Genomic DNA, 13,775 nt, shown 5'->3' with positions numbered 1-13,775 from the left:
TGGGTGGAAAGCTTCTAAGAGCCAGAGGACTAGGAATCTGCTGCAAGACTCTATCTTCTAGCTATAACAGGGAAGCTACACTCAGGAAATCTCAGTGATATGGCTGCCTAAAGGAGACCTGAATGATGACATCAGTTGACTTGCCAATGTGAATGGGAGAAACCTCAAAGGCCCCAACCCTAGATGCAGAGCTACGGGCAATTAAAGGCTGATGAGAGGGAAAATCAGTCTTCCCCAAGGATGAGTCCTTTAAATGTTCATCTCAAACCAAGTGCTCAGCCCCAAAACATGGATATACAAGCCAACACTAAACAGACTTAACAGGTGGCATTTATATAATTATTCAGATATTTATATGTAATAGTAATAATTAAAGAATAAGAGGCTATGAATTTGAGTGAGCATAGAGGTCATGGAGGGAATTGATGGAATTATATTTTCAATCTTAAAACTCTTTTAAAAGAAGAAAGCTAAGAAGGAACTGCTAATCAGACCAGACAGGTAACAGAGATGACAATCTCCCATCTTGGCAGAGTGGTGACTTGAGACGTGAACTAAGCCCAGAAGGAAGCCAGGGATGTCTGGAACCCCAAAAAGCACAATGATTAGCCAGACAGTAAAAAAGAACCAGATGCCCACCTGGGAACAAAAACCATCTATCTCTTCATCATTATGCAGCCATGAGAAGGGAAGTGCTGCCAACATGCTACACTATCAGCTTTGAAACCACACTAGGTTAAAGAAGGGAGACATAGGCCAGACGGGGTGGCGCACGCCTTTAGTCCCAACACTCAGGAGGCAGAGCCAGGAGAATCTCTGTGAGTTCGAGGCCAGCCTGGTCTACAGAGCGAGATTCAGCACAGGCACCAAAGCTACACAGAGAAACCCTGTCTCAAAAAACCAAAAAAAAAAAAGAAGGGGGTCATAAAGACCACTTCAACAAAACACCCAAGCAGATATTTAATCTTCAGCATCAACCTAGGAGACAGACCTCTCAGTGTCTGTGATAATTTCAGAGAGGTTTAAAAAGGAAGAGCCACTCTGAATGTGGGTGGCACTACACCATGGACTGGAATCCTGAACTGGATAAAAAGGAAGAATGTGAAAGTGAGCTGAGCACCAATATCATCTCTCTGCTTCCTGAGTACACTCAAGCTCCTGCTACAAGTCTCCCTCACCAGGCAGACAGTATCCCCTCAAACTGAAAGATAGAATAAGGGTTGGGCAAAAGGCTCAGTGGGTAAAGTGCTTGCTGAACAAACATGGGAAAACCTGAGTTTGGATTTCCAGCACCTAAGTGCTTGTAATCCTAGAGCAGGGTGAGGAAAGAGGCAGGCAGATCCCAAGGATATGCCAGTCAGCAGGGTGAGGAAAGAGGCAGGTAGATCCCAAGGATATGCCAGTCAGCCAAGCTGGTCTAACCCAAATATGTCTCATTGCAGGAAGAGATCCTGTCTTAAAAGAAAGGTGGAGAGTGACAGACACTCAAAAGTTCTGTGGCCTCCACAAGCATCCAAACCCAAGAAAACAAACCCTTCCCTAAGCTGCTTTCATTGGGCATTTTGAAATTTTGTCGCAGAAATGAAAAAAGTAGGAAATAGGCAAATCCATAGAAACAAAAGCCTATTTATGGTTGTCAGGGATGATAGAGGAAGGTATAAATGATTTAGAACTACATGAAAATGGTTCTAGTCCAACAATGAATGGACCAAATGCCACTGAATTGCTTAAAATGGTTAATTTTATATGAATTTCATCTCAATACAAATAAATAAATTACAAAGAAAAAATAGAGATACATGTAACCATCAAAAACCAAAAATAAAATAAAGGGAACTGGGATATAGGTGAGAGCACTTTCCTAGCACGTGCAAGGACCTGGGTTCCATCCCTGGCATGATGACACAACCAGAAACAAAATGTAAATGGGAGGGAACTGGTTGGTCTTAAGAATCCTGTCACATCCATCTTAAGCTCTCTAGCTCTCCTAAGCTGCAGCTCTCGACAGTTGTAGCTGCCATCTGGTAAGGTCTTACAGTGCTGGACTCTAAATATCTAACATGAAGACTAGAGCTCCAGCACTGCCTTGCGCTCGCCTTTCAGAGGTCTATGGGTTTAAGGGCCAAGTCTATAAACCAAATTTAAGCCACACACCCTGGTCAGTACCAACTATTTTCCCAGGGACACTGGATCGTGTTTGTTTGGCTTTCTAAATAAAAGATATCTGGCTGTTGAAACTATAACCTTCTGAACAACTCTGTCATGTAAGGGATTGAATTCAGTCCCCTATATATTCCTACGTAGAGAAATAACAATAACAAAGAGAATTTGATATTTATGCAACAAAATATCTTCAAAGAGCTGGCCAGCTGGAACAGGCTTCAGTAATGTCTACGGTCACTGGCATGGGAGGATTCCCGCTCCCGGGAATGCCTATGCTTTTTATGCCTATGGGACTTATCCGGGCTCCGACTTCTATGACTCCGCCCTTCTGAGTGGCCACCATGCCTGCTGGAATGAGTACCTGAGCTCCTCCCTCTATCCCTCTCTCTGCTCCTTTCTTCCTCCTCCCTCCTACTCGAGGACTTATGCTCATGCTTGGGTCTCTCTCTCTTTGGCTCCCACTCGGGGTCCTCTGCTCTACCATGGAAGGACCTCCTGACTTCAGGGGAGCCTGGGTGCTTCTGCCTCCCTTCTCTGGACTCGGACTTCTGGGCTTTCTCTGCGTTCTTGCTGCTGTGCTTCTTTGGATCGTCCTTCTCCTTTACCGTCTTGCTGCAGGAGGACAAAGAGCAGGATGGCAGCTCTGCTTGCACCTTGTGTTCAGTCTTCTCTTTTTCTTTCTTTTTTTTCTTTTTCTCCTTTTTGTCTGGTGGGGGGGCAATCAATGAGAAAAAGAAAACACAAAGAAATCTCTTTAAAATGTGCCTTTCTTCTCTCAGGAAGAAACTGAGACTTCCCCAAATATTCCCATGCTAGCAGACAGGGAATGTGCATGGGAAAAGCGTCCCAGGAAGCAGCAAGCAGCAGTCACTGGTTATGCCTCCAGAAAATGTCTTCAAGCATCACACTGGACACCTGTTCTCCTGATAGGTCAAGCTGTACAAAACAATCGCACACAGAAGGGCTGTATCTCCAAATACAACGTCATTCTGAAATACTGAAGGGTTAGGACAACAACATATCAACTTAAGGAGACACAGTTCTGCCCACACACACTTCCTTCCTCAGACACTTGTGCTTTCTCAATTCAAATAAGGATTCTCACACCTTTCCCTGTACATTGAAGAGTGGATTATGCATGCTTGGGAGAAAAGACACTAAGGCTACCCAGAATCTTCTACTGAGTTTTAACACTCCACCTTTTTTGTGCTTTTTTATGGGTTTGACATCTTCATCTTCAGAGACCTCAGGAGAACTTGACGGAGGTGTATTAGCCCCACAGCCCTTCTCCTGAAGCTCTCTGGTCACATCGTCCACATCTTCTGATTCCTGAGGAGCCCGGTAGTTTGACACATGGTCCACACGGATAGTTCTTCCTTTGATCTAAATAAGACCAGAAATGTTTCAGCAAAGACAGCCCCCATGTCCAGCTATCTGAACCAAACTACAGAGAACCAAGGTTTGGATCACATCCATTACCTTATGTAAAGAAATCATTAAAGAAAACATGTTCAACTGGTATGTTAAAACATATATAGCTAATATTAATAATACTCAGCACTCAGGGCAGGTAAATGGGGCCTGCAGCAGGTGAGATCTCTGGGGCAATTGTGCCCAGAACCCCCTTTGATATACTACAGACACTATGCAAATTTCTTCATGTTCTTCATGTGTCATGAAGTTAAAAAGTACTCAGAAGTATTGCCCTAAAGCACATCATCAAGAAAGTCTATAAGAATTTAGGATTTAAAGTGCAATTGATTATCTACAGGGCTAGGGAAATGGTATAGTTCGTACCTTGTAAGAATAAGGACCTGCCGTTAATCCCAAGAACCTACATAACCTGGGTGTGGTGGCACACACTTGTAATTCTGGCACTGGGAGGCAGAGATAGGAAGACTGCTAGAGCTCACAGGCCAAGCAACCTAGCCTATTTGACAAGTTCCAGACAAGTGAGAGAGAGGTCTCAAAAAAAGAGGAAGAGGAAAAGGTAGACAGATCTTGAGGAATGATGCCGAGGCTGTTCTCTGGCGTCCACCTATACATGCACACACATGAATATGTGCACATTCACACAGTTATACACAATATTTAACAAGAAAACGACATGCCCTAGAAAAGCATGAGGACTAGAAACATGAAATCTAATGCTACAGCTGCTTTTTCAACGAAGTAGTCAGGAGGCAAAATGAGCCTGGGAACAAAATTCCTTTGCTGTTGTGGTGGTGGTGGTAATGAATGAAGGGCTTCATATATAGCAGGGAAGCACTCTATCGCTGAGCTATATTCCTTCCTTTGTCTTGAGCTCTCATACCTTTTTCTACTACCATACAGGACCTCGGTTCCCACTGACTACTGGACTATAAGCTATAGTTGCACAGGTCAACAGCAATAAGATGAACCCTTTACTTTATAAACAGTCTGCTTTGAAGCAGATATACTTCTATACAGGTAATAGCATCTGAACCCTAAATTTCAGTTTTACTGTTCCATTCCATAGTTATATGTACCTTGAAGCCTGAGAAGCTTCTGTCATCCATTCTATTTCTCATTTTCTACTTTTTTAAAAAAATGCAATTTTCCTTTGATGGTGACTTCTTCTGAAAGCCACTCCCTTAAAATTTCAGAATGGCTTATTTTTATAGAATTGGTCACCAGATTTTAAGTAAAGAATTTCCAAGAGCCAATGTTAAGTCACTGGAATCATATACTAGATATACGTGTCTGTCTTAGCTCATAAAACCATGATGAAGCCCCTGGTTCCCTAGCACAGCATAATATCCAAGAGCAGTGTTTCTAGTCTCTAATGCACTAGAACAGATGGAAATGTGTGTAAGAAAAACATCCCCCAGATAAGGGGGCACAGTACCCATGTTTCTGGAACAACAGTTTGCTAACACATAGGGAAAAGGAATGCCTGGCAAATGCATGAGCCAGAAAATGGTTTCCTGGAATCATTCCCTATCCAGTGTGTCTAAGCACTTCTATAACCCCAACAATACATCCAGCTGGCCAGTGCTCTTCCTGCACCTGTAAACAGCAGGCAAAAAAATTGAAGCCTACCTCATACACAGAAAAAGTCCAGGCAAATCCTGCACAGTAAGCACATTTACCTTAATTCCGTTGAAATTGTCAACAGCCAGAACCGTGCTCCGCTGATCTTCATAGCACAAGAAACAGAATCCTTTGGATTTCCCAGTCTTCTTGTCTCTCACAAGATTAATGTTGACAACCTCCCCATATCTGTTCATAAAATGTATTATGCATTTAAAATGTAAAAGCTTTCAACTGAATGATCAAACAAAATTCAAATAGTACAGGAAAAATCGAACAAGATGACACAGGAGGTTAAAAATAAGTAAGAATATAACAAGGCCAAAATTAGTGCATTAAATGAGACTGACAAAGTTATTTTGCACTGAAAAAAAGCAGAACCCATGAATCAAAACTTTTGGGTAGGTGTGGGTGGAGGCAGAGATAGGCAGATCTCCATGAGTTTGCGGCCAGCCGAATTTGTATTTCTATTTTCAGGTCAGCTGGGTCTACACAAAAGAAATGGAAACTTATTGCAGATTTTTAAGTTTAAATCAAAGTGGACAGCAATAATACTAGATGAATTAATATCAAATAACATAAAAGAAACAAAAATAATTGCCAATAATTCAGACTAGTAGACACATAGGTATTTTTGAAGTATATAATGAGATAAATTATTTTCAAGAGTTCATGAAACAAATTAAATTCACTATCGGTAAGGTCTCAAAATAAATATCAATAAACACTAAAGCTTCTGAATAAAGACAGCTCAGCAGATAAGAGTACCTACTGCTCTTGCAGAAAACCTAAATTTAGTTCCCAGCATCCAAGCCAGGTGTCTTATAACCTCTGTATTTCCAGGGAAATCTGATGCTTCTGGGTTGATTCTACAAGCATGAGGACACACAGACACACACACACACACACACACACACACACACACACACACATGCATGCACGTATGCATCTAACTAAAAAAACTTTTTTTAAAAAATTAGTTAAGGGGTTGGGGATTTAGCTCAGTGGTAGAGAGCTCGCCTAGCAAGTGCGAGGCCCTGGGTTCGATTCTCAGCTCAAAAAAAAATTAGTTAAACTCTAAATATCTACAGTACATACTCACCAATCAGTGTGATATAATTAGAAATCATATTTTAAACAAGAACCTGCTACTGGAGCTAGAGATGACTCAATGGTTAACAACATTGGTTGCTCTTCTACAGGACCCAGGTTCGCTTCCTAGCACCCACTTGTGGAGGTTCACAACCATTAGTAACTCCAGTTTTAAAGAATCTGGTGTCCTCTTCTGTGCCTGGGCACTCACATGGTACAGACATACATGCAAGCAAAATACCCATAAACATTAACTTTTAAAAATAATAATTAAAGCCAGGCAGTGGTGGCACACGCCTTTAATCCCAGCACTCGGGAGGCAGAGCCAGGTGGATCTCTGTGAGTTCGAGGCCAGCCTGGGCTACCAAGTGAGTTCCAGGAAAGGCGCAAAGCTACACAGAGAAACCCTACTCAAAAAACCAAAATAATAATAATAAAGAAAACCTCCCATTAGCCAGAACTTGAAACCCATTCTCTCAGCTAATAGGTAGATGAAAAAAAAAGAAACAAAATTTAAAATGCCAAAAGTATATCACTTAGAAACCAACAAAAAAATTAAAATACATGGAAATTTGCAGGATGTAACTAAGCCAGCTACACTAAGGAAAATTTGAATCCTTGAAAATTTTGATTCTTTAAAAAGAATGGATATAAAATAAAACAAACCCAATAAAGACAGGCTTTAATAAAGATCAAAGCAAAAATTAATTGAATACAAAAATAGAAAGGGTCTACCATATTTCTTAGAAAAGCAATTCCGAATAAAGTTTTATAAGTTAAGAGAGTCAGAAAACAGGAATTGATAAATTATATGATTACATATATACACACCAATCCAAAATCTAGTATCTTAGTGCAAAATAGTGAACATGATTCAACTAAGGTTGAGAACTATTTGACAATATAATGAAGGTATAGCCAATACAATTAGATAAAACAGATACAAGAAATGGAGAAGTAAAAATATCTGTTTGCAGAATATATACACTAATGTATATAAAAAATTAAACAGCATTGATGATAAACAATGACAAAAAAAAACAGTATAACAATTCAGTAAGGTAACAGAATAGAGAATTCCAGGGCAGCCAGGGCTACCCAGAGAAACCATGTATCAAAAAAAGGATTTGGACAAATAGGCATTTCAGTGAGAGTGGAAATTAGTAAAATCATTTCAGAGAGCAATTCAGCAATGTGCAGTATGCTGATAAAACATACCACGCTAAATCTGCATCTGTTTGGCCCAATTTTTTAAGCTTTGCCCAAATCCTACAATGCCACATAGATTAGGCCCAGAGGGCCCTGTGATCATGAATGACCCCTAGTTTACAGGAACCCAACTAGAGAGGCTAACACTGTATCTTCCTGGGATTTCCAGTTTGTTCCACTGCAAGCCCATGCTGAACAAGGTTCAGTAAAAACTTGACAGAAATGGACTAGACTACCTCAGACACCCTCTCAAATGATCCAAGCTCTGGGTCCACCCATGTGCTAATTCTCTGGAACCTTATCTATCCTGGAACTGATCAAGGCTCTAGTGTTCCCCCAGAGAAGTCATTCAGCCTAGAATTAAAATGGCTTTGGTGGCTTTTTGAGAGAGGGTCTCACTGTGTAGTGCAGGCTGACCTGGAGTGTATTATATAGCCTAGGCTGGCCTCAAACTCATGGGAATCGTCCTACCTCAACCTCTTTCTTCTCCTGACATTAGAGCAGTTCAACCCCACATGCAGCTTAAAATGCCTTTTTGGTATTACAAAAATGAACAAAGGAAGCACACTGCTCTTGGCACCCGGACTATGGTAGGAAATGAAACAGGACTTACTGTGAGAACACACAGATGATGTCCCCTTCTGTCAGCTCATAAGGAAGCCCTCCTAGAAGAAACAAAGCACACTCCAGTTCAGCAACATTAATCAAGTGCTTACTGCACACTCTGCACTGGACCAGACACTGGAGGTACAGTCAATAAGCCTTGAGCTCACAAACATCAGTCTACTACAATGACGGAGTGGGTAAGGCGACAATACTCCAGAAGAAAAGTAATTAACTCTCAGATCTGTGAATTTGAGGCCAGCCTGGTCTACAAAGTGTGTTCTAGGACAGCCAGAGCTACATAATGAGACTGTCTCAAAAAAAAGTATAAAAGTGATTAATTCTGTGTTGAAAGGCATCACTTCTTACCAAATTAATCTTATTCAGTCCTCACATCCAAAATCCTATAAAGCAGACAATTTCCTTACAGGACTCAGATTTCACAAACATTTAGTTCAAATATGCTACTGCTATACTCACCTACATGTAAATAAGAATTATAAAGAAAACTGTTAAGCATTTCATAGGAGATAATTTCCCCACCATGTTTTTTCCCTTGTGTGTAAAAAGGGGATATCAGTATATATGCCTGCCAAGCATGTTATAGACATAAAACAAAACTGTGCATATAAAGTGCTTAACACAACAGCTAGTGGAATGGTTTCCTTCCAAAGGCAAACTGCAGAATTATTGGTTGGGACATAAAGTGAACACAGGATAGTAGTATTGTTACCAGAGACTTAAGAGCTCCCTCCCTCTTTGCAGGCTCTTAGTCTCCTTAGTAATTTCAAAACAGACTGAGGAAGCGTGAGGTCCATTTTATTAGCATTTGAGAAAAAGCTGATGGGGAGGCAAGTTATAAACTGTACCAGCTACTGGGAGGAGGGAGATGGGTAAGAAATATGTAGCCACACCTAGTGAATTGGAGGGTCAAGCAGGCAAGCATGCTCAAAAATGGAGGCTGAGAAGCAGCTGCAAGGAACAGGAGAGCCTTTAGATTTGAAATAAGAAAGTCCAGAGTGTTAGGGCAAGCATACTCAGGATTTCAGCCAGTATCCAAAGAAGGGATAGAAATGGAAGGGGAGAAGTTGAAAGTCAGAAGAGCAGGCAGATTAGCAGCAATAGGTAACAATTGCACTGAGGAACTCTTGGGGTGTATAAGGACATTGTTTCACTAAGGGGATCATTTTCCTCCTATGTTCTCAACATGTCTTCAAGTGAATGAACTTTCCTGGCAGGTGACTCCTGGCCAGATGATCTTAAGCCCAGCTGGATTAAGTCTTAAGGAAGGGACACACTAGTAAGTAGTACTTAAGTTTGCTTAAATTGCCCCACATCCACCCAGGGCCAAGGATGTCATACAGACTGTATTCTTTTCACCAGGAGAAGTAGCTTTGCCTTAATGAACAAGCCCAGATTCCTCCACCTTTTCAGATGGCATTTTAAATTTTAAGCAGAAGTAAAGCTGATTCTGAGTGGAGCCCACTCTCAAAGTCTTCTAAGCTGGGTAATGTCTGTCCAGGTACTTAACAATACAGCAAAGTACTAGAAGCAAAAGTCAATCATAGGAGAAAATAATTTTGAGGAAGGGCATATAGTAAAAATGAAATAATGACCACTAATCTCATGGTTTTGAGTGCTGCAGTATGTGACCTTAAAGAAGTCTATTAACCTGTCTGCACCTCAGTTTCTTTGGAGTCATAATGGGTTGATTGTGGAGTTAACAACTGTCTCTGAGCAGCCAAGTGGCAAGATTTTAAGTGCAATGAATGGTAAATACCAATTCTAAGAAGCACTGGCTATCAGAGAAGACAACTGAAAATGGACGAGTAAAAAAGAAAAAATCTAAAATGGACTTGTAGGTAGACAGGCTACAAGAGTGTGGGTGACCAGCATGCTCAGAAGAGATGAGCAGGGGCGTTAAATAACCGGAAGGGGGACGCAGCGACTCTGAAAGGCACTGCTAGAGAAAACTGTGGACCTCACCAAGAAAGATCCAGGCGCTGTCCTTGTATTCCGAGTGCCAAGACACCTTTTCTGCCACCCCAAGTTGAACCTCTCGCTCATTCAGTTCGTTGATCAGCTTCACTTTAGTTAAAGGGCTGTGTGGGAGGAGTGAAAGACGTTAAGTAAGTTTCCTTACGGCCTGCGTTCTAGATACCGATCTTCTTCCGCCCCTACCGAACTTCTCCCTGAAGACCCTACCACCCCGGCGAGGGCCAAACACCATTTGTGAGCAGCCATCTGCAACCCACTCCCCCTTCCATAGAGAAACTAAACCCTTACTTCATATTCGCGCCTTCTCTCTCAAGACATCAGCTTCCGGGTAAGTCTACAAAGGGCGTACACAACCCGGTCACACAGCTCAGATTGGAGCTAGCTGCACTCGAGGCGGAACTTCCACAGGAAGTTCCGGCACTCTAAGACTTGGCACCTGCGCAATAGCGCGGAAGCGTCGGCATTAAGACTTGGCACCTGCGCAGTAGCGCAGTTGCGCAGAAGTGCATTCCCACGCTTAGGACCTTTTGCTCCTGTAGAAAATAGTTCCCTAGTTATTCATTGCTTCCCTTTATGGTGCAGAGCCGGGGTGGGATCCTGGGCTTTACCAGACCTTCAGCTCCTGGATAAAGCCCCACATCGTTTGATTTAGGTTTAAACGTTTTCTGAATGTAGTGTGTCTGATCGGCTGACTTAAAGTCCCAGTTCTATCTCTTAATCTATTAAGTGATTAATAGATTAAGCCCTATCCTTTCACTCTCGGGACAGTTGCTCAAAAACAGTGCCTCGAAATTGTTCAGGACTTAACAGTAGAAAACTAAAGATAACTGTGAGTTGCTAAATATTGTTTCCCGCTCCAATATTAACGATGAGCCAGTGTGCCTCTACAGACTGAATTAAATACCCGCAGATTTATGTAAGAAATGTGGCCTTTTTCCAGCAGCGGGCAGAAATTAATAGTCAAATTAGTATCTATCAATTGATGAGATAGTGTACAAGTGCTGAGTGGATGAGGTAGACAATTTATGCATGCTATCTCTGTTCGTCTCAAACCCAGGACAAGTCTCACTCAGTACCTGTGCCTCCTCCCAGCACTCATCACCTCGCTCCTTAAACAACTCCCTCCCAGGGGCTAGGCTTCTGCTTCCCTTCCCCCAGCCTGATCCCTATGTAACTGATCCACTTTCATTTTTTCATTCAATCTACCCTCCCAACAACCCCAAGAACTCAAACTCCCAACAGTTACCATCCCCGTTTTACAGGAGGAGACACTGAGCTTCAAAACTCAGTTTTGAAGGTCTGGAGATACTGCTCAGTGGTTTAAAAGCATTTGCTGATCTTCTAGAGGACCTGTATTCAGATCCCAGCACCCACAGCAGGTGGCTCACAACTCCGTCTTCATTGTCCTCCTCTAGCCTAAGTGGGCACCTGTACTCACATGGCATACACAGACATACATACACATAAATAAAACTAATAAAACTTTTAAATTTTGATTAGTTTGAAGTGTTCTGCTTTTACCAATCAGATCAGGCTAATTTAATCAGCCTTTATTGAACATCTAGGTTTGTCCTGTACAGTTGCTCTATAGAGAGTAATCTGAAGGATGGGTCTTCTGCACTCAAAGAGCTAATGGTATAAGGGGCAATATATGTTTACTTGAATAGTTCATGTCCTAAATATTCAGAAGTCAGTATGTCAGCAGAGCATAGGGGTTCCATTTTGTGGATTCTTAGTCTCTTTTTTTATAATTTAATTTAATTTTACATATAGGCCATGGATTCCCCTGTCCTCCCTCCTCCCGCCCCCCCCCCCCCCCAGTCCACCCTCCATTCCCATCTCCTCCAGGGCAAGAACTCCCCTGGGGATTCAGCTCAGCCTGGTAGATTCAGTACAGGCAGGTCCAGTCCCCTCCTCCCTTCACCCAGGCTGAGCAAAGTGTCCCTGCATAGGCCCCAGATTCCAAACAGCCAGCTCATGCACTAAGGACAGGTCCTGGTCCCACTTCCTGGGGGCCTCCCAAACAGTTCAAGCTATTCAACTTTCTCACTTACCGAGAGGGCCTGATCCAGTTGGGGGCTCCTCAGCTATTGGTTCATAGTTCATGTGCTTCCACTAGTTTGGCTATTTGTCCCTGTGTTTTTTCCAATCATGGTCTCAACAATTCTCAATCATACAATCCCTCCTCTTTCTCTCTGATTGGGCTCCCAGAGCTCCACCTGGGGCCTGGCCATGGATCTCTGCACCTGCTTCCATCAGTCATTGGATGAGAGTTCTACCATGACAGTTAGGGTGTTTAGCCAATGGTCTCCTTTTCCTTGTTCTCCCTTTCTGTTCTTGATCCAGCTGGGATCTCCTGATCCCCTAAGCTTTCTTTCCCTCAAATCTTGCCCTTCATTACCCCCCTGTCACGTCCAGTTTGCTCATGTAGATCTCATCCATTTCTCTGTCATTGGGTGATCCCTGTGTCTTTCCTAGGGTCCCGTTTTCTAGGTAGCCTCCCTGGAGTTGTGTAGCAGTCTAATCATCTTTGTTTTACATCTAGTATCCTACTATGAGTGAGTACATACCATGTTTGTCCTTCTGAGTCTGGGTTACCTCACTCAGGATTTTTTCTAGATCCCTCCATTTGCCTGCAAACCTCATGATGTCATCGTTTTTCTCTGCTGAGTAGTACTCCAGAAGGAAACTTAAAGGCCATTTTATTAAAGTTTGAATGACAACAGTGCAAGTCTTGGCAGCTGGTGGAAGGAAAGGGTGGATAAAAGGAAACAAGAAAGCCATGCCTTTTGATTTAGCATCTACAGGTAAATCAGCTTTCCCGAGGGATAATCTCGTGAGTAGGTGATCAACAGGCCCTATTGGATTAACTCACTATAATTTTTTTTTATTTTAAACTTTATTATTTCAAAAACAGATTGCAAGTTAAACACTGAAATTAACCAGACCCAAAGACTTTACAACTCAATGAACATCTATACAGTTAGACTAGCATTCAGAACAGAAGCTATGGAACTTCACATTGGATTTTATGCTTTTATCATCAAATATCTTTTTATTCACTTGTCCAATAACAAAACCAAGAAAAAATTGATTTATATTTATATCCTCTTTCACTCATGTCCATTACTTGCATTCAGTCCATCCTCATCAACTAATATTGAGCCTTTCTGTTCTCTTTTCTACATGATATACTGCACTCACCTGTACATTTTTCATATATATACATATGTGTGTATGTGTGTGTTGTTAGCTAAAATCTGCATATGAGGGGGAAACATGCAGACTTTTTCTGAGATTGTGTGGCCTTACTTAATATTATACATCCCAATCCCATCGATTTTTCTATAAATTTTGTGATTTCATTTTTCTTTATAGTTGAATAGTATTCTACCTTTGATACATGCCAGTTTTTCATTATTATTCTTCTGTTCTGTTGCTGGGCAGCTAGACTGATACTAATTATTTACTAAAGTAAATAAAGAAGTAATAAACACAGGGACACAAATATCTCTGTGATAGGGTATGGAGTTCTCCTGGTATATGCCTAGGAGTGAAATATCAGGGTCATATGGTAGTTATACTTTTAATTTTTAAAAATTCTCCAAATAATTTCCACAATGACTATACTAATTTACATCCACCACCACCAGTGA

General features: G+C 41.7%; 1 protein-coding gene across 1 annotated transcript; it reads right to left on the bottom strand.

Moving 5' to 3' along the window:
• Window positions 1-1,882: 1,882 nt before the first annotated feature.
• Window positions 1,883-10,502, bottom strand: Rbmx2 (RNA binding motif protein X-linked 2). Its single transcript, XM_036174779.1, has 6 exons — window positions 10,408-10,502; window positions 10,108-10,223; window positions 8,132-8,183; window positions 5,277-5,406; window positions 3,363-3,546; window positions 1,883-2,869 (listed from the first exon to the last, which is right to left on the bottom strand). Exons 1-6 carry the CDS (start codon window positions 10,410-10,412, stop codon window positions 2,382-2,384), a joined length of 975 nt encoding a protein of 324 aa, XP_036030672.1. The 5' UTR covers window positions 10,413-10,502; the 3' UTR covers window positions 1,883-2,381.
• Between the last annotated feature and the right edge of the window lie 3,273 nt (window positions 10,503-13,775).

This window comes from Onychomys torridus, chromosome X (assembly GCF_903995425.1).
Source record: "Onychomys torridus chromosome X, mOncTor1.1, whole genome shotgun sequence".
Taxonomy (NCBI): Eukaryota; Metazoa; Chordata; class Mammalia; order Rodentia; family Cricetidae; genus Onychomys; species Onychomys torridus.
The sequence above is the reverse complement of the archived record's forward strand: the minus strand, read 5'-3'. Positions and strand labels throughout refer to the sequence as shown.

Excerpts from the sequence above, each read along its gene's own strand:
- Rbmx2 (XM_036174779.1), bottom strand. Across the intron at positions 8,184-10,107 it reads CAGCGCCTGGATCTTTCTTG|GAGGGCTTCCTTATGAGCTG; the intron begins GTGAGGTCCACA and ends TGTTTCTTCTAG. Across the intron at positions 3,547-5,276 it reads ACAATTTCAACGGAATTAAG|ATCAAAGGAAGAACTATCCG; the intron begins GTAAATGTGCTT and ends GGTCTTATTTAG.